The 21,703-nt window shown below is 38.6% G+C and overlaps 1 protein-coding gene across 1 annotated transcript in view; it reads left to right on the top strand.

Annotated features, from left to right (window-relative positions):
• The window catches only part of PDE10A (phosphodiesterase 10A), a gene marked incomplete at its 5' end in the record, with an annotated part of 179,305 nt that extends 158,224 nt beyond the window's left edge, over positions 1–21,081 (top strand). The window contains 6 exons of the mRNA XM_084261656.1: positions 631–786; positions 4,081–4,253; positions 6,174–6,285; positions 10,687–10,767; positions 14,056–14,144; positions 20,956–21,081. Coding sequence (XP_084117782.1) covers positions 631–786; positions 4,081–4,253; positions 6,174–6,285; positions 10,687–10,767; positions 14,056–14,144; positions 20,956–21,073 — 729 coding nt within the window. The 3' untranslated portion in view covers positions 21,074–21,081. The remainder of the gene's footprint in view (positions 1–630; positions 787–4,080; positions 4,254–6,173; positions 6,286–10,686; positions 10,768–14,055; positions 14,145–20,955) is intronic.
• Positions 21,082–21,703: the final 622 nt, after the last annotated feature.

Genomic DNA, 21,703 nt, shown 5'->3' with positions numbered 1-21,703 from the left:
TGGGAAACTTTCACAAGTGTTTTTTGTGTTGAAAGAGAGATTTCAGGAACTCCATTTCTTCAGAATATGAAGTATTAATTAACTAAGAATCGCCATTTTCCAATATGTCTCTGGCTCGCATTAGTGACTTCCTAGAAAAAGTTTCACCTAGGAAACTTGATCAATGTCTTCAAGGAGTGTTGCAGAGGCAAAGTCTAGCATTGGACTTCGGTGCAGCTGCCTTCATCATACATCTTAGATGATCATACATCTTAGATTTGTTCCCCCTCCCTCAATAGGTGCACTTTTCCTTCTTTTAATAAATGTGGTAAAGATTCAACGGATGACCAGACTGTCTGTTTAAGACACATTTCTTCCCGAAGCCGAATTCCTCCAATAGTATGTGATTGCGCGACAATGTGATAGTTTCAAATTTTTAATCTATAGAAGGTTTGAATTACAATTGGAACAAGAATTGTAATTCAGAACATCCTCATTTTTACATTTCTTGGAATTTTAAGGCTGTTTCTCCATGGGCTTTTTGAATGCAGCATAAGCGTAGCGATGCTTTTGCAGTATTTTGGGAAGAGAGTGACATCTAGGGGCAGGAAATGCATCTTACTTTTCACGCTTATCTCAATTTTTTTGTAGCGAAAAGGTCTTTTAGTTGCATGCCTGTGTCATGACCTGGATCACAGAGGTTACAGCAACAGCTATCTTCAGAAATTTGATCACCCCTTAGCTGCTCTCTACTCCACATCAACAATGGAACAGCACCACTTCTCACAGACTGTGTCCATCCTGCAGGTAGGATTATTGAAATTGTATCTTCCGTGCAGTACAGTCCAGTGGTGGAAATAGGAGTCATGCCATGGCCCAGTAGATTTTCTGAAGCATGCTTTCTTTATTTTCTGCATTGTAGTGCTCATTCAGAAGAGTGGAAGATTTATTACAGCAAGCTGGGTTTCACAATTAGCAACTCAAGCATTCAATATTAGTGCAAAACATGGCTTTCTCAAAATCTCGATGTTATAAAAACTCATGTGTATTTGAAGGGCTTTGCTTATGGCCTTCCTTTAGAACTTTTAGCTTCTGGATCGATGAGGGTTTTTCCTATGACCATAACGAATGGGAACTTTGAAAATGAAAAAAAAAATCAGCTTAATGTTTAAATACTGCTGGCATAATGTGCCTTATCAAACACGTCAGCCATCCTGAAATTCTGAAGGAAAGCTCAAATACTGGCAAAGATTTGCACAAGAAGCTTGAAAACCTGCTGTAATAAATTCTGTGACCATTAAGTGTGTGGCATGGAGGAAATCTTAATTCTGCACGCATGCAAAGTAAACTTGTTTTGTTAAGATATTGTGTGCTTTTTTGCTATTCAGCAATTTCAAATAAAGGAAAAAATCCTGAATAAGGTAATATACTTTGGAAGAGAGTTCCTAATGTGAGGTAACACATCTGTATGTTTAATGAATAGAGAACTACAAGAAGGCATGCAGACACATTTTGGGAAATCCAAGTGTGTTGCTGTCACACAGATATTTTCTCATCAGAGGAAATGTTTTTAATGCTCAATTCAAAGAGTGAAAACTCTCACTTGTGAAACCCACTACCAGTCCATAATATACTCATGCTCACTAGTTTTAGCTTACCACGCACGTTCAATGCGCAGCCTTACCATGGTACTGTGCTGCTAATTCATTGTTAACTTTTCTTTCTTTCTGGTCTTTCAGGGGGAGGACATTTATTTTCTTAAATACCTAATCACCTTTTAGGAAAAATACTTATTCTGTATTGTATTCAGAAGCACACCGTGTGATTATGGTTTTAGGTATCATATATATTTCATCAGAGAATGGAAGCTTTATCTCTGAATGGTCCTCCATGCAGGAGGGTGTAATTGAATCCTTCAGTGGTGGTATGGCAAGAGATTTTTAGTATGCATACTTCACGTGAGTTTGTGCACAGTGAGCAAATTCCTTAGTCATTAACACTTATCTGTCCCACGTGAAGCAGACTTCAGTCATTCTTCAAAAAACATTTTTCATTTTCCCTGCAGAGATGTTGTAATCTGTAAGAGTCTCACCTGCCAAGAAGGCAGGGAACCCATTTGTTTCCCTGCCACCTTATAGCCTTCACCATCAGCATGAGTGAGGAAAGAGAGGGAGTTGGTCAGGGCTGTAGAGTGGATTCAGATGCTGGCTGCCCAGCTGCTCATGGGTGGTGCTTAGCAGCACCAGACTAGAGCAGCCTTTTGGATTTGATGGGGTTTTTTGTTTGAATCAGAAAGCCTTACTGAATTTCTGCACTGCCACACACAGACACACAGACACACAAACACACAGACACACAGACACACACACACACAAAGACTATCAACCCAACAAACCCTTCAGGGTTTATCTCAATGAGTTTTAATTGTATATGTTAGTAACCTGAGGTACTTTTCCTTGTTTGAAACTTGATAGCTGCTTTGCTCACCCACCTGCAGCTCCAGTGCATACTTTACTTAACAAATACAGAGGATTCCATTCACTAACTTTAGCTCATCAGGAAAAGAATAAAATCTTAGGAGCTGCATTTTCATGTAATACTCCAAAGCCTAAGTAGCATGCCCAGAGATGGCAGCTTCTGTGAGTACTTATGAGAATCAGGATTCTTTTCTAGGAGCATGAAAACAAGCTGTCGCAGTGGTCTCTCTGATAGTGCAGCTTCTGAAGCCTAAAGAACAGAATCTAGAATAACTTTAATACTTGAACAGGTAGCCTATTCTCAAGGATTAGGCAGAAAGGTTGGGGAGGAAAGTATCCCCATAACCTTAAATCATGCAACCTAGTAGTAGTCATCAATTCCTGCTCCTAAAGTGTTGAGCATGGGTTAAAATGTTTGGAAGCTTTTTGGGATTTTTTCTTAAAAACATCATGTTCTATGACTTAGGAGTCTATCAAAAAAACATTGAGACATAGATGGATTGTATTTTCTATTCATTATTCACAATAAATCTACCTGTCCAAGTTAAATTGTTGGAAAATGACATTTACGTTCCGGATGGTGAGAGAAACCAAAGCTATTTGTACCATGGAGGATTTATTTTGAACAAATTATGTAAATGCTTGACAAAAGTCAGAGAAACTTTTTATGAGCTTCAGCCCAAATGCCAATTAAATGTCAAAACGCATCCGCATTTGATATATTTTCATAATATTTCTTATTTGTGAATGTGCACACCTTGACATGGCTGGCTCATTCTTTTTTATTTTTTGCTGTTTCCTCTCAATATTAGGAAGAATTTTGACAAGTTGTTTTCCAAATCCTAGAGACAGTGAATAGTGTTGACTTTTCAAAATGTGATATAGCTTCACAAGCGATCGCAGTACGTGGATATTGTCAGTTAAATGCGCAATAATACATAGTGAAAATTGAAAAGGGATGACAGTGGCGTGTTGCCAGAGTCTCTGTAATGGAAACCATTGTATTTAGTTTGTGAGTCAGTCAACTTGAGGCTGAAAAAAGCAGCTTTTTCCCCTAAATGTTTATATACATTAAAATACTGTAATTAACTTTATTTCTATGGAGAAAATTGCATCAGTAACTGCAGCAATTTCAGGCACATTTCATTTGGAACACTGTAAAAATAAAATTATTTTAGTGCTTCAACTTGGATACTTCCTTATCCATATTATGTGTTATGCAGTATTGAAATTGTACATCAGAATGAATCAGACACTTGTTTTACCAGGTTGGCAATGCAGTACTCTAGATCAGGATTGAATCACAAGTTCCCAAGCTAATGCTGTCTGGAAATGCTATGTCTGTAGTGTTTATAAATCAATGAAGAAAAAAGCTAATATTGTTCTCTATTAATACCTTTAAGCTTCAGAAGGAGCACTACCAAAATCAAATCAGTGGATTAGTCATAGATTTCATGACCGTATTTAAAAAGGAGAGATAAAAATGGGAATTTCGGGCTGTCACCATTTGAATTTGCAATAGAAATTGTCATTGGAGTATAAAATGGTTGTCTGGTGAAGTAAAGACTGAAATCATCTCAGAATTAGAGCTTGTGCTTTTTATTGGTTTTTTACTTTTTCATAGCTGGAAGGGCACAATGTCTTCTCCAATCTGAGCTCCAGCGAATATGAGCAAGTACTTGAGATCATCCGGAAAGCCATCATTGCCACAGACCTTGCCCTGTATTTTGGAAATAGAAAACAGCTTGAAGAGCTGCATCAGACTGGAGCATTAAACCTTAAGAACCAAGCACACAGGTAAAGCAGCAAACCAGTATTAGTTCACCATGGCATTAGTGCCAGAAAGAAAACCCCAATTTTTGCAAAAATATTTCAGCGTACACAGTAATTTTCTTACACGTGGGATTTCTAAGACCAGCTGTGCATAAAACTCCCAAGTAGGTAACAATAATTTGAATTGGTTTATATTTGCATGTCACTGCCTTTGGATGTCATCTGCACACATCAGTGACCGATCCTCTGCAGAGGAAAGTTAGTGCACAGGCAGTTGGTGGGGAAAAAGGTGTAGTGCAATAATTGCTTGCTTTTATTTTTATGTCAGTATTTGTATCATTCTGTCAACATGCTTTTTTGCAAAGAGCTCTGGTCAGATCTCAACCTTCATGAATTAAGATTTTTAAGCGTATACAAGAAGTGTATATGTTCATAAATACATGACTCTTCCTGTCCATGTGAGCGAAATGTGGTGCAGCTTGGATGAGAGAGATGTCTCAGCGGGCTTCATAGAAGCGTTCATGTAGCCCTTCAGAGCTTCTTTACATAAACTAGATCCTGTCATCAATCTAGTGCAGGGAAAAATGAGAGAGGGGATATGGGAAAATATGGAGCTATGATTCTGCTCTCTTTTCAAAAGCAACTTTGGTACTTGGGTCTTCTTTCTGAGGAGTTTTACAGGGTTTTCCTAGTAGTTTTGAATAGATTATTACAATACAATAGGAAAGGCAGTTCTTAAAATCTTATTTCCCAAAATGGAACTGAAGCTTATCAGATTTGAATAATCCTCAACATCTTAAAAAGTCAAAGATATAGTAGATCCTGATAATCTCAGAATGAATTACCAGAAATCTTGAATTTAAGGATTGTAAAATTTAAATAGGTTCACAACTGTTTAGTGTGTGTTTGAGTGTTCTATTATGTTGTTTTATCTTGCATCCCCTCAGAGCATTTTCACGTGCCCAAAGATAGAATATCAATTTCTCATGTGGCTCAGGAATCCAAGACTTCTAGTTGGTACCTGCACATAGCAGTGGGATGCTAAATTTTGCCCTTAGGTGGCTGATAAATCCTCATTCTTCACTCGGGGGAATTGCACTTTGCCATTTATCTATTATTTTGTATGTTTGTGTATTTTCCCTGGTGTATTTGTCTGTTGGTACAATTTTAACGACTGCCATCATATTCACATGCAAGTTAGCAAGTTGTGCATTTTTTTCATGGATCATTGTTAACAAAGATGCAGATGTGCTTAAGTGTCGTTTAAAATTCTCCATTGGGTAAAAAGCACATGAATTCATTAATTTGCCAGTTTTCTTTATAGATCTTCGATTCATAAACCGTAGGGTTTGGTAGCAGACAAGTGCTAGAAAACTGTATGAAAAAGATTTTGTGTTTGTGTGTGTTTATGTGCCAGTTACTCTCTGAAGTGCTTTGTCGGTGTATAGGACAGAGTTATGTGTGGGATTCTTGATCTGTCAGAGTTATAATTCATTCCAACAAAGCAACAACAGAGAACCTTGATATGGACTCAGTTGTTCCGCCTGTAGATCATGGGGTCCCCTCTTTAAACAACAGAAAGAAATGCAACAGCAGAATGTGTTGTCTTTTTAGAGATGCATTCTGTATTTTTAGAAAATAAAGGAGAAGCACGTGAGTCTTTACACAGGCAAGCCTTCTTGTGTACAAATGTGATTATGCAGAGAATAGTCAATGAACTCTGGTTGCAAACAGTGCCAGGAATGCTATGGGGAATATAATATACAATTCGTGTCATGCCTTGCAAATGAATCATAAACAAGTGAGGAAGAAACAAGGTGGGAGAAATTTTGTAGTATGCATACTTTTACTGCCGATTGAACTGAGAAAAGGGAAGTAAAATCTTCACAGTATGATCATTCATTCCTAACCAAACTTCTACAATGTAATGTTATTTAATTTTAGAGATAGAGTGATTGGTCTGATGATGACGGCTTGTGATTTGTGTTCTGTGACGAAGTTGTGGCCAGTTACCAGACTGACAGCCAACGATATATATGCGGAGTTCTGGGCTGAGGTATGTCTGTTTTGTTTACTCTCTTTCTGAATGGAAGTATCCAAGAAGAAGAAAAAACAAACCAACCATAAGTATTTTTCAGTTTATATCTTAGCATGTCTTATTTTAATGAGTGTTCATCGGTGCATGCACATGTTTTGTTGTTTACTCTGAAGCTATTTAGAGAGCTGAGTTAGCTTCCTAATTTTCAGGCAGCAGTTTTGCCTCTGTTAAAGATGAATTTACTACTTATGTCCCTACATGAAGCAGCAGACCACAGAGGAAAATTTGAAAGGTTTTTATTTGAGTTGCTGACAGTAGTTTTGTGAAGGATCTATTTGTATTCTAGAAATCCAAAATATGAAACCACCTTCTAGGTCAGCTGCCTTGAAACACACTTTTAAAGCTGTAGTATAAGTCTAGAAAAATGCTAAAGTGAATATGACAAACCTTAAAATTGTTCTGATCTGACCAAAGGTGAGCCAGCTCAACAGCTGGGGCTGAGAACACCGTTGTTTTAATACGCTGAAAGTTACTCCACAGATAAGATTTACTGTGAACTGAAACAAGGCACTGAACTATGCTGATGTGATCATGTTCATGAAGATGAAGCCTCTTACACTGAGGAATAAATGCTCTAATTATTTAATTTTTAAAATGGAAATGACCACTTCAGGGATAAGGAATAAATTCTGAGTTTCACAGAGTTGAATTTCAGTTTTAGAAGATGTGTTGTGTTTTCAGAACTACTATTGCACATACATATCATAAAATACTGCTCTTTTCTGTTCTGTGTGGAAGTCTGCAGTGGGCTTTTTTCTGTTTTACATGGGTGTAAAATGGAAATCAGGCCCACAGAATTGATGTAGCATGCATATAGCGTGGAGATTGTTGTCCTGCCTGTTGCATGTTCATGGTGAAATTCAAGATGTGCATGGCTTGTGGGTGTTTGTTGTATTCACATGTTCTTCTTTTAATTATGGATAGTTCAGACTACAATAAAATATTTGAAAAAACACAAACTATAAGCTTAAAGATCTAGTTCAGTTGTCTCTAAAATGTCAGCAGTGGGAAATGATTGTTCTTATGAGTGATATAATGGAGATATAATGTTGATGTGTTTTCACTGATTGCACGCTCAATTTTTTTTGCTTACAAGTAAAAATACTTTTTAATGCAGATCTTGTGAACTCAGTGGAGAAGGAAGGATCAGACTGATTCTTCCTACTCAACAATAGTAAAGATGTAATTAGGGAGTGACTTTAATGTTTTGTAATCCAAGGGTGAGTTAATAAAGGTGGATCTTGTTACATTGATACTTCATGGAGCAAATAGAAATGAGAAGTTATTGTCAGAAATTGAATTCTGTAATTGGTGTTTTACTGAATCCTTTTTAAGAAGAGGTTAATTGATGCATGGCAGAAGTTGTATATGTTATGATCCAGTCAGAATATCTTACAAATCCAGCCATAGGTCTAAAGGCTTCTGGAAATGGGAAAGCTGGAGACAGGCAGAGAATGCTGGAAAAGCTAAATGAATAGAATTATAAAATGGTTTGGTTTGGAAAAGACTTTAATGTTCTACCCACCCCAGCCCCCCCAGCATTCTTTCAGCCAGAAGTTTAGATTGTGTTTCACTGCAGAAATTTTTACTTGGCAAAAAAAAAATAACAACCCAAAAAATAAAGTCTAGAAAAGTATAGTAGACTAGATTGAATGGTTGTTACAGGTGTAAAAGTAGGATAGAATCCTGCTTCTGATTACTACTTGAGTTCATAATTTTATTATGTTGGATGATCTACCGAGAGCATTTTTATACATTTCTTCTTTGTGTAATCATTAACTAAAACAAACTGCAGAAGAAGTTGTGGCATTTTTGTGGTATGTCACATTAATCCTTTTTCATTGAATGAAGCCTGATATAGCTGGTGTCTTCAGGTAAGATATGCCTTGATATCTCTCAGCAAGAATTTTTCTCACAATGCTACCACTCAAAGTAATGCATTTCCTGGTCAATTACATAGGTTTACAAACTTATATAAGCTTTTTCTGCTTTAACTTTGTTTTTTGAGATGAAAGACACTGGGTAGTTTCTGCAGTATTTTTTGAGACTTGCAAGCTGCTTGTTATAGCTGTACTTGAAGTATGATGCAAACTGTTAACTTTCTGATCATGATCATGAGTATTTTTTTTCAGCAGTGTATCCTATATGTGTTAGGACACACTGAACACCAGAGAACACTTGTGTTTCTAATGCATGCTTTCTATCTATTTTACTGCAAGAGTGGTTGGCCAGTGGCACAGGTCACCCAGAGAGGTTGTGGGGTCTCCATCATTAGAGATTCCCAAAACCTGACTGGACTCAGTCTTGGATCCACCTGCTTTAGCTGATCCTGCCAGGGTGGATGTGTGAGATGGATTGAATGATCCCACATGGGTCCCTTCCAACCCAAACCATTCTGTGATACTATTTTCTTTCAAGGTGAAATGGTGAACATAAATATGAGCTTTGTTCAGTTATGACCTAATCAGTCAGAGGCTGGACAGCTTCTTTAAAGCTCTGACTTCAAGTGGTTTTCAGGCACTTGATGCTGCGTTAATCAAAGAGCTTAAAATAATATGATGGTAAATGGTTTAGGGTTATTGAGACTATGGTAGCTTCAGACAGTCCTGGATCAATCAATTGTAGTACTTCAAGCAAAAAAAATCCAAAACACCAACCTTAAATATTATTTACTGAGGGGACATAAACCCAAAATTTGCTTTTATAGGTCTTAAATAACAATCCACTGAGTTTCTGTGCTTTGAAATTGTTAAAGGCATTTTTTCAGTCAGCTGAGGAAGGAGGCCTTTTGTTTGTTTCAACAGTAAAATGTCTAGGAGAGACTAGATTTTGTGATTCTAGCCTTTTTAACTACTTGGTGAAAACAATATAAGAGAGTAGTACAGGCAAATCAAATACAGTTTCCGGCTTACATCTCTTGTTGGTTAACTGAGCAGGATCATAGTTAATAGGTGACATTGAGGCCAAATATGCAAGAAAGAATTGACTTCCATTAGGCCATATCTTTTCTACACTCAAGGTAGTTACAAGGCAGTCAAACAGAAAGGTGCTCTGCTCAGAGCAGAACCAATTTGTTACATTGCAAGCTTTTCATTGAGTAAAGGTGCCAAAATCCTCCGTTGCTAGGGCACGTTGGCATTTGAAATGCTTGATAAAATCTCATGAGAAAGATGTGATAAATTGTCTTCTGAAGATGTCTTCACTACCTGTAGCAGAAACATAGAACACAGATTTAGGGAACATCCCAAGCTTTCAGATAGCTGACCCTCACATTGCACACAGATAAGTATTGTTTGAGCAGTTATCCTGGATCAACGGTCTTGCTACCTAAGCTGTATTGGGTCCAGCTGGGATTGACTTAACTTTCCCCATAGCAGCCCTCATAGTGCTGGTGCTGACTCTATCAGACATGAGGGAAGCTTCTAGCATCTTCTCACTGAATTCACCCCTGTAACTCCCCTGCTACCAAAACCTCCCTGTGCTAACCCATTACATAAAGCCAGCAGTTTGAAGATCTCATTGACTTTGGAGTCTCAGACATGAGGAGTAGCCAAAAGCAAACATTGCTATGGCTGTGGTTGCCTTTATAACCTCAGGATCAAAATCTGTGGTGTTTTGATAGTGCAGTTGAGGCATAAGACTTGGAAAATTTCAATTTGTTACAGAAAGTAACAGAGCTTAATTGTGCTCAGGTGCAGTATAGTGCTCAAAAAAGTGTTTTGTCTGTTCTGCTGCTAATACGTGAAGTATAAGGAGACAGTTTTCTCTTGTACATTCCATACATTCGGTCTTTTGATGTACTGCATCTTTCCCAGTGTTCCTCTTAGGTAGAGGGATAACTTATTTAGAGGAAAGAACGCTGTTTGACAGGCAGCTTCCTTAAAGCAGCACGGTCAAAAAGACTGGATTGTTGACAAAGAGGGCATATTGTAAATTCATCAGGTTTACTCAGCTTTTCCTTGGATGGGTGAGTAGTGTTCCAGTGGTCATTGTATTTCAGTGCTTTAAACAGCTAATGTTTTGAAAGACAAAACTAACTGTGACTAGAACAGAATAGAATGAACTCATTTCTTTCATTTTTATTCCTTCAGTTGCTTTTTATTATGGAGACACCCTTGGAAACAAAGAAAATGTGTGTACATTGACTCAAAAACTTTCAAGATCTGCTATTTACATTGTCATTTAGGTGAAAGTATAAAATTAGTCTATCCTTAGGCAGTTTTCTGAGATTTGCCTTAGGCTGGTACCACATGGTTTTTTTTAAATTCTGGATTTTTAGATTGACATACAATAGAAGATGGGAATTAATTCAGATCTCAGTAGTCTTTCTGTTTTCTTAATCTTTCTGCTTTTCTCCAGGGTGATGAAATGAAGAAAACTGGTATTCAACCTATTCCTATGATGGACAGAGACAAGAAAGATGAAGTCCCTCAGGGTCAGGTATGAACTCTCTCTGTAAAGAGAAATGTGCTTTATAGCGTTAAGAAAACATGTATGAAAAAAAATATATATTAGTGAATATTTCATTTGAAGTTAGAGCATTTGGGCTGCTGAATTCTATGTTCTGCATGCAAAACAGGGTTAATTTTTTTAATTAGTAATGGAAAATTTGGTTTCAAAGACGTTACTTAGATCACAGTGTGCTCTTTGCTGTTGTCACCTGTTTCATTCTTTGTACTTGTAACTAAAACCACAAGTGTCAACACTTTGTCAGTTCAGTAAGTGGTTGCTTTGGCCCTTAGCTAAAAGGTTTCACTGCTTTATCCTGAATGCAAAATGAACTTCATCACATGCTCCTGGTTAAAATACTGAGGTTCAGATTTCAAAATATTTTTAAACAGCTTTTTGATGTTCGGGGCAGAGTGTGGGGGTGTTAAAAAGTGATGAGTTTCTTGAGGGTAAGCAATAAAGAGCACAATTCTAAGAGCCTCAATTTGTTTTTCAATGTCTTTGGGTACTGAATTTCCTGTGCAGAAATGAATGGGCTTTGTTTCCCTAGGGAAAATTTGTATTTTGTAAACCTAAATTTGAGGGGGAAAAGGTATTTGAACTAACTTTTTGGGGCAAACAAAAAAGGGAGCTTCTCCTTTGATTATCTGAGGAGAGAAAAACATTGAAATTGTCCACTGACCATTCAGTTATGTATATATGTATAAAGGGAATTTTTTAATTTTAGTGATCTCTTAGTGGATTCTTTAACTGTCAATAGTTAGCACTCACAAAGCATTTAATGAACTCATAAATTAACAATAATATTTAAAATAAATTTGAAAGGACAAAGTGTCACAAAATCCCTTGTAGGTAAGTTACTTGGTTAGCAAGGCTGAGCAGTTTTTATATCCTGACACTACTCTCTGTTCTGTCATATTTATCCATTTATCCTTATTATGGTGAGGAATTAGCAGGTACTTTACTAAGTTCACGTGTTTTATATAAACCCAAAAAGAGAAGAGACATTTTTCTGCATTTGATTTGTTTTTCCACACACTATGTTGGTTATCTTTGAACATCTTGAAAAGTACACAGTGATACAGTATGTAGTCACCTTGGCATTTGTGAGAGAATTGTTAACGGGGTGAGGGCACAGTTCTAAGAAATAAGCTGTTTTTTGTCTTTTTCTCCTTTTAAAACACAATAAGTATTGTTCCAGGTACTGTCTTCAGCAGGGTCTTTTTTACTTTGTGCTCTATTTCATGCTTCAGCAGTGTAACAGTAAAATATTAAACAAAATAGGTTGTTAAAAGCCAACTTCAGTAACACAGATGTAGATGCTGTATTTTACAATATGTTAGATAAAAGTGTGAGATTTAGGACATCTATAATTCTGTGACAGCAACCTTTTATATATTTATGTAGAGACTGAGGAATTTTATAAAGTATTATCATCTGCTTCCTTGGGCCCTAACAAAAGGCATTAATGAGTATTTTATGTGGATTTTAATTAAAGCATTAATTCCCTATTTAAATGAGAATGATGTTTAGGAAATGAGGATTTGTATAAACACATAATTTCTGAAAAAAAAAAAAACAACCCTACTTCTGCCACAAGGACACATCTTTGATGAGAATAGCTTGTACTTGGCTCTACCACTAACTTGGGAGGCTGGAGAGTTGGTCTCTGCTGTGCTTTACACCCTTTGCAGCAAGACTCATATAAGGCCTCTGAGTTCAGTGTCTTCCCACTGTGAAGCCTGTACTGCAGATTTGTTCCTGACTCTGTAAGGATCCTACCACCCTTTTTTGCCCCTTTTCCTTTTGGAACCTATGAAGAAAATAGAAATGCCAAAACTATGTAGTGACCTGAAAGCCTTTTGGACAAACAAGTCAAGCCAGCCTGACTGATGAAGGGGGAAAGAAGGGAACAGTTCATGTACTTCAGCCATTCAAAGCTTTCCCCAGACACACAGTTTTCAGGTTGAAAAGAAAAGGTTTACCATCATTGTTCTTAAAGATGCAGCTCTTAAAGCTAGCAGTAAGTTTAGGATGAAGAGTTTGAGAAGACAGGAACAATTTCTTTTGGAAACAAAATGTATTCACTTCTTTCTTATGCATATTAGCATGTACATACATGCCTTTCCTGCAGTCAGTTCAATAGATTGCTTGTATCTGAGTGAACTCTTGGCTCTCTGTGTAGCCACAGTAATATCAAAATCAGTCAGGAATAATTTATTCAGATAACCTAAACCTTTTACAAAAGGGATTTATGTGAGTTTTCTCTGGTCAGAAATGAAAACTTTTGCAAAGTCTGTTTATTGATGGACGTGAGGACAGGAGTTGCTCTTCAATTTCTGAATAAGGGCCAATGTTTACACTGTTAAAAAGAGACTGATTACTACAGTCACAGTACGATGCATGGTATTTCACTAAAAGGCATTTAAAAATTCTGCCCAAAGAAAAGGATCATAGTGCACTACTGTAACTATCATGAGAGTCTGGGATAAATGACTGATGTTATTATAATGGATCTGAATTTAACCTGTCATCCTTGATAATATATAAGTAGCGTTTTCTAAAAATTCCCTCATGTCATGACAATTCAGCTGTGACATGGTAGCTGTCATGGGCCCCTAAGCCTGTATGAATCAGACATCATTAAAAAAGGTACTCATTTTATGTTCTCCAAATAGATTCATATGATAATGGTAAAAATATATTACTGAGCTGCATACATGAAAAGAAATTGAAAACCAATTATGGATCACAGCGCACACCTTTTAGAAACTTTCCAAAGGTGCAAATCTAGCATCTCAAGTAAATTGAGCTACGGAATATATACTCTGGAGGACATCAGAACAATCCAGAATCTCACCATATTTTGACAATGCTGCACAAATTTCCTTTAAAAAAAAAAAAAAAACTAAAAAAAATCACAAGAATATTTGCAGAAATGGTGTTGCCATCTGCACTTCTAGCTGCCACTTCTGACACCAAAAAGCCATGTATAGATCCTAAGCAAATGCACTGAATATTTGAAAAAAAATAGAAAATCCTATCTGAAGCAGTTCTATTAATCATGAGAGGCATGTAAGCAGCTTGTAATTGCCAGACTTCACTGTTAGTGCTTCATTTTAGAGTATTCTGATATTAAGAGGACGTGCTGAAGTAAGAAGTACTAACACAAGTAGTAATTAAGTAAGTAATCAAGAGCTTTGAGCTAGTTGGCTGTTAACTTTCAGTGTTGTAGTTTGGCTACATTTAATTATATTTTTTCATTGTTGTTCTTCACAGATTGGGTTCTACAATGCTGTCGCCATCCCGTGTTACACCACACTCGCACAGATCTTTCCTCCAACTGGGCCTCTACTGCGAGCATGCAGGTGAGTAAATGTGCAAGCTTTTGCACACAGTCTAGCTTGGTTAAAAGAAAAGCAAACATGCTTTGCAAGGTTGTCTGGAAACACAGACTTTTAATTTTAGAATTTGCATGGAGATAAACAGGGTTACGCCTCTTGCATTAATCTCTGCAGAAACCCAGAGGCAATAACTACTGTCTGGGACTATCCAGCACAGACCTACAGACACAGCTGATTAAAATGTGTTTGATGCCAAAAACATTTAGAGATAAAGAGATTCAGTGCTTATTTATCCATATCTAGGCTGGTTTAATGCAATTTCCCTCTCTGGCCTTTTTACTTCAACATGGTTCTCACAACTCAAATGGGCTAGAGTTCTGTTTCATTAAAAAATGTGGTTTTGGCATGTGGTTTTACTTCGTGTCAGATAATTTTTATTAAAAAGCAGAAGAGGAAAGACCCCCAGCATATTCAGTAGTTGGGAGTGTAAAGGGATGTGGGATGTGGGGGAGGCAAATGTAACTTTGTCCTATCAATCAGTTAGGATGTAGCTTGGGGTCTCTTGGAGGACAGTTAAGGGTCCTTAACCAACTGGCTGCTTCTACCCTGGAATGATGGCAAATATCTTTGTAGGAAAAATGGTCGGTTCATAAAATGGCAGCAATCTTTAGTCACATTCAGGGACAAGAGGCACGTTTCTCTATGCTTTTACTAGTACCTCTCACATAATCTTTTCTTTTTTTTTTCCCCCACTTCTGGTCCTTAAATTTTATCTTGCATTGAACTTTTTCCTCTGTCCTGTATGGCAGATCTAGCTACTCTGTCACTTTTCTGCTTTTGTGGGCTAAATGATCTGTGTAATACTGTATTCAAAAGGCCATGAAATTTAACGTAGTGGTTAACAAAACAATTTCATTCACACCCGAACACTTTTTCATATCACTATGGGAATACATAGGTCTGTACCAGTGGGAAAGAGGACTGTCTTACATGAAACAATGAATATCTAGGAGCCATCATTTATAGTCAGCTGCCTCTAAGGTCCTGCTGCTGGGCAAGGCTGTGCAACCCTCAGATGAGTGTGGAGGGAATATTAAGTAGGATTAGAGACTACCTCTGTAGTTGTTATATTAATGGGGCTACAGCTGGAATCCTGTCTAGTGTCTGTGCTTTAAGAAGAGTAGATAAAGACACTAGCAAATAAGAGAAGATTAAAAAAGAGCTTAAAGAGTGTTTTGAGATCTTAGTAGTGAGAGATTAAAAAAATCTGGTATAATGTATTCAGTTTATCCAAGAGAGCATGAATCTGTAACTGTGTATGTGTTCTGATTAGATGAAGGTCATTAATTTACCAGGTAACGACTACTTGAAGCCCAAGGTTCAATGAAGGAATATGATGAATGTCTTTTTTAGCATTTGGAACTATGCCAGTTGAAAATTTTAAACCAAGACTCAGTATATTTTTTTAAGAGAGAGAGGTAAATGGGACACAGGTCTGAGGCACAGTTACTGTGATGAAATTGCCAAGGCCTGTCTTTTCCAGGCAGTCAGGCTAGGTGCTCTTTAGAGTAGTGTCTTTAATCTTTAGAAGCTGTGAAAGTAATGATGTCTGCTAAATAACAAGCAGTAATTTGTTATCCCAAATTGACTAACGTGGAACTACTCCTAAATGAGAATTTTAGTGGTCCATCGGTTACAATATAGCAATAAACTCTTCTCTAGTTTCACAATGCTGTAGAGCGTGCTACCCTCACAGTGGTATCAAAGTCCAAATCCTGTTTTGGAATTTGGAGTTACAGTACAAGGTAGGAATGTGTATTCCCTGGGCCATGTTGACCTTAAATATAAGTGTTGATAGTTTGATTATAGATAACTAAATAATGTGTACTCTGGCAAATAAAGAAGAGTTGCTTTCAGCGTGAAATCAGAGAACATGAAGTAAACCACAGAACAGCTTGTAATCCTTTCAGTCTTTACAAGGTTGTGACTCATGTGACTGCTTTACTGAGAGGTAGTCTGAGATCTTGGAAGTTTTCTAACTTCTTTCTCTTCATAATCATTGCTTCAAGGTGCGTTGCTACCGATGGCTGAAAGCTATAAACAGTCAGGTATTCAATCCATGTAACTGGAACACAGATTGTCCTTTGTGTAACCACGTTTTCAGTCAGAAAGAGTATTACACTATTTATATGGACTAAAGAGCACCAACTGGAACAGCCACTGTCAGAAGTGCAGTAATGCTTACCATGATTGTTTCCAGTTACTTGTTTCTGCTCAAGCTAGCAAATATTGTCAAACTGCTTTGTATATGTGATTTCTTTTGTATCACTTATTTGTCAACATCTGGGTGTACTTTTGGTCCCCAAATCAGTATCAATATGCTTTTAACATGAAAATGATTTACAGAGTCTGTATGATTAATAAAGTAACCTCAGCGCTGGATGTCAGGAATGTTCTATTACCAGCACAATCAATTGGGAGGTCTGGAAATTAGGTTTGTGTACTGTACTGTACTGTAGGACCATTTGCATTGTTATTTTGCTTCATGGGGACTGAGGCATCAAGAGCCTAGGTTGAGTGCTTAAGACTGCACAACATCTTTCAGGAGCAGGGTTCTGGGAAGACCCATGTGTTTTGATTTCTACACACATGGATATCCAAATGAAGCTGATGCTTTTTTTTTCTTTCTCAGAAGTGGCTTGGAGTATGTAATGGTCCATCTTTCAGTACTTAACTAAGGAAATTTAAAGTTGAATTGTAGAGTTTTAAGTAACCACTTACACGTGTATTCTAGAAGAAAGGTTCTGCTTGCTTCTGAAGATCAAGCATGAGCATAAAGAGTGGGTTTCTCTACAAAAGGTGTGATATCTGAAGTAAAAGCAATCAGACTCCTGGCAGAGATTATATTAATTTTTTCTGGTCTACAAATTATGTTTGTTGTTTGGTATTCCATTTATAGTTATAATACTGATACTTCAGAAAGCTACACTAGCACAATCTCCAGACTAGGCAGAGTTCTGTACAAACACAACTCCCACCCTGCTCTTGTGCAGCCCTTAATTTAGATTGCATTGATGCAGAACTGGGGCATCGATGTGTGGATGAGGTTTAACATGTCTGTAAGACTAAAGAACTTCCTGAAAATCCACACCCTGGCATAAAGTCTTCTGAGGAGCAGCTTGATAGTCCTGACTTAGCCTTGTAATTACCCTCTGCTGTCAGTTTGAGGGAGTTGAGGGGCAAGTGTTGAGGCTTCAGACCTGGAGATACAGAGTAGGAAATCCAGAGCATGGATCTAACTTCAACTGCCCTATTACTAAAATATATGTTATTGCAGGGTTTATGTTACTCCAGAGTGTTTCAAATAGCTGACTTCCCCCTCCATCCTTTATTTTTTGATGGGTAACTCTTATTCAGTGTGATGAGAAAAATACAGCCTCATTCCTGTTTGGTATTGCCTCAGCTGCTGACTGAACTGATTTTGATATCACCCCTTCACCAGCAGCACTGCTTCTCCTTGGAACTCAGTGTCTAAGCTGCCCTGTCCTTGAGCTGTTTGAAACACCGACACCAGCTGAAAATAATAGCAGCAGCAGCGGCCAAGGCAGCATGTCAGCATGAAGGCTTTTATTTTGAGAGCCTCTGGGCATTTATTGCAGACACTTAGGAGCCAGGGCTTCATTGGGAGTACAAAGGCAAATGAATCGCATTATCTGCCTCTTTAAAAAACAAAAAAGTAGCAGTCACTGATTTCCCTGAGGTAATACAGCAGCTAAGAATCTAGAAGGTTTTCTTGTCTCGTAACTTATTCCATGTTTTTAAATAGTCTTCTTGCCATTCAGTGTAGATCAAAACTACCAGCCACTTGTATTAGCAGTGTTCACTATGTGCATTTTGTAGCCCAGGTACTCAGTAGGTCTGCAAAGTGGCAGATCTACAACAATGTATTTATTTTGAAGGTGAGGTGAAGTGATTTTTTTTCCTTTTATTTCAGACTACGTAACTTTAAAGAATTATCACTGTGCTTTCAGATCTCTCAATTAATAGGTGCAAGCTGGAGCATAGGAGGTTCCATGTGAATATAAGGAGAAACTTTTTCACAGTGAGGATGATGGAGCACTGGCACAGACTGCCCAGAGAGGTTGTGGAGTCTCCTTCTCTGGAAACATTCAAAACCTGCCTGGATGAGTTCCCATGTGATTTAGTCTAGGTGGTCCTGCTCTGGCAGGGGTGTTGGACTAGATGATTTTTAAGGTCTCTTCCAACCCCTAATGTTCTGTGATTGTGTGAATTCTTGCTGAAATTGAGACAATTTAAAAATGTTTCAGCTGTGATTCTAACCATTGCTTTCCCAGTTTTAAGAAAGGGACCTACTATACTGAGAGTTCGATTTTTCTGCTCCTTAGTGCCTTGATTGCACAGCTGAGATTGGGCACCACATTAACACTGGCTGAGTAGTTTACAGTTGGCCTGGAGCGCTGGCAGCTCAGGTTTCCGCCCGCCTGCAGAGAATGCTGTATGTGTTCCCCAAGAGGACACCAGCTTTCTTTAGCATGCTCCATCAGATCCTTCCTCCCCCCATCCCCAGAAAATGCAACATCTTCTTACCTGTTCTCTGTGCTTTCAGCTCATTGTTTGCCATTTTATCAAGAGTTTCGGCAAAGTTGTGGCACAAAAGGCTCAGTTCTGGGTCCAGTTTTGTTCAACATCTTTATCAATGACCACAATGAAGGGATTGAATGTTCCCTCAGTAAGTTTGCAGATGACACTGAGCTGGGAGAAAGTGTTGATCTGCTTGAGGGCAGGGAGGCTCTTCAGAGGGATCTGAACAGACTGGACCGATTGGGCTGAGACCAGTGGGATGAAATTTAACAAGGCCAAGTGTAGAGTCCTGCACATGGGACATAACAACACCATGCAGCGCTACAGGCTTGGGGGAGGTTGGCTGGAGAGTTGTCAGGCAGAGAAGGACCTGGGGGTGTTGGTTGACTGCAGGCTGAATATGAGTCAGCAGTGTGCCCAGGAAAGCCAATGGCATCCTGGCTTGTATCAAAAATAGTGTGGCCAGTAGGTCTAGGGAGGCAATTGTGCCCCTGTACTCAGCATTGGTGAGGCTACACCTCGAGTACTGTGTGCAGTTATGGGCTCCTCACCATAAGAAGGACATTGAGGTCCTTGAGCAAGTGCAGAGAAGGGCAACCAGGCTGGTGAAGGGGCTGGAGGGCAAATCCTGTGAGGAACGGTTGAGGGAACTGGGGCTGTTTAGCTTGGAGAAGAGGAGGCTGAGGGGAGACCTTATCACCACCTACAACTACCTGAAAGGAGGGTGTAGAGAGGTGGATGATGGTCTCTTTAGCCAAGTGACAGGTGATAGGACAAGGGGAAATGGCATTAAGCTGCACCAGGGCAGGTTCAGTTTAGATGTTAGGAAAAAATTTTTCTCTGAAAGAGTTTTTGGGATGTAGAAAAGGCTGCCCAGGGAGGTGGTTGAGTCACCTTCCCTGGATGTGTTTAAAAAAAGGGTAGATCAGGTATGGTAGGATATGGTTTAACATAGGACATGAATGGCTGGACTTGATGATCTTAAAGGTCTTGTAGTTCTGTGATACTGTGAAAAATCAGAAGAGCTCTGCCACAGAAATTCTGATGTAATACTATAATATGTCACGCAGCATGTAAGACCCATTTATTTACTGAAGGCATTTAAGTACTGTTGGTTTAGTAACTACATATCTGATAGTGTGAAATTGAAGCAGTTGAGCATTCTCTCTTTCTTTCTGACTTTGAAGACTAAATGCTAGGTTTGGCCATAGGTTGCAGGTATGGTTCAATATTGGATTTCATCAGTATAGACTTCTAAGCCACTGGAGTGGTGCTTGTGTACAGCAAATAAAGTTATAGGTCTGTACCCCCTCGGATCATTAGAGCATTACCAGCACAATTTCTTATAGTTTTATGGCTTATGATCCAAAATTTGGGCTTGGGTCTTGGCCAGGTTGTGAGATGCCAAAAAATAATTCTGTCCCAAGAAAGGGGTGCTCTTTAAATCTAGTAAATTGATAGTGTGATCACCGCATTAGTAACTGAAAGTTGATATGGTGGCCTTGGTGTGCAGTGTTTGTTTTATATGCTGTCAGGCACCCCATGTGCGGGAGTTTCAGAAGGCTTAAGGCGCTCCTGTGGTTTCCTGTGAAGGAAGTTTCCTGGCAAAAGTCCTGATCTCTGTGGTGGTTTTGAAAAGGGCCAAAGTATGCTGTGGTAAAAGCCCTGAAGTCTGAAGCGATGAAGGCTGCTTGCCTCCACACTGCTGTTTCAGAGTCTCTGCAGACTCTGTGGGGTCAGACCTGGGTTTTCTCCGCAGACATGAGGGCCGGGCTAGAAACTTGGAAGCAAGCTAATGCTAGCCTGGAGCTCCAGGACTCAGTCTGGGGAATGTGTGCTGTAGACTCCTCTATAGTCAGCCTGCATGTGAGCCACACAGAATTACAAAATGGGACAACTGAAGGTAAAGGATGAAATAATGTGAAGATGGAATGTGTTTCCCAGGGAGGTGGTGGAGTCACTGTCCCTAGGGGTGTTCAAGGAAAGGTTGGATGAGGTACTCAGGGACATGGTTTAGTGAGTAATATAGGTGGTAGGGGGATGGTTGGACTAGATGATCTTGAGGGGGTCTTTTCCAACCTTAATGATTCTATGATTGTATGATAAAAGCTTGATGACATTCAGGTACTTTTATACAGCATAAAGCTGCATCTCAAAGTGTAGTATTGTTAGGAAGAATTCCTAGTAAACTTATGAATAGTGCTTTACCTCTTTGACCTTTTTGTATCTCCAGGGACAATCTCAACCAATGGGAGAAAGTAACAAGAGGTGAGGAAGCCTCTATATGGATTCCCTCCCAGTCCCTTGCTCCTGGGACTTCAGATTCACTTCCAGTGAAGATCGATGACTGAACAGCAGCAACAGATTGCTTTAACCCAAAAAGCATCCCTTCTTGTTTTGGGGGTTGTTTTTTGTTTTGTTTCATTTTTATTTGGAGGGGGGGGAGAAAAAAACCATACAGAATTCTAAGACGCAGATCTGCCTAGGAAGGTAACACCCATGGAGTTACCTCAGCTAAAAGACTCTGGCAGCCAATCTCCTGACCTACACCAGTGACACAACGTGAACAGAGGGGAAAACGACAACCCAGACGCTTTGGAATCAGCTATCAAAAGAGAACTTACAACTTGTGAATACAAAAGACTGGCCTTATCTCATGGGCTACCTTGCTGAGGCCTTAATTTAAAACTGATGGGGGGAAAACAAAACAAAACAAAACAAAATCTTAGGGGGTACTTCTAAATTGTATCTTTCTAGTAAGGGTTTCAATGGTACTTTTATTATACTGTACTGTGGCTGGCTTTAACACCAGTGTCACTTGGGAGTTCTTGGCTATAAATAGAACAATATACCCATTGCTATTGTGAATGTTTATGTGTGATCTACTTGTAATCAGTTTGAACTCCAGCAGAATCCTTGGAGGCTGTAATTCATGCTTAGGTTACAGTGAATTCTCTTGCTGCAAACTAAAGAAAAACCAA

Source organism: Gallinula chloropus (assembly GCF_964237585.1).
Source record: "Gallinula chloropus genome assembly, chromosome: 3".
Taxonomy (NCBI): Eukaryota; Metazoa; Chordata; class Aves; order Gruiformes; family Rallidae; genus Gallinula; species Gallinula chloropus.
Note: the sequence above shows the minus strand (reverse complement) of the source record. Positions and strands in the feature narration are given on the sequence as shown.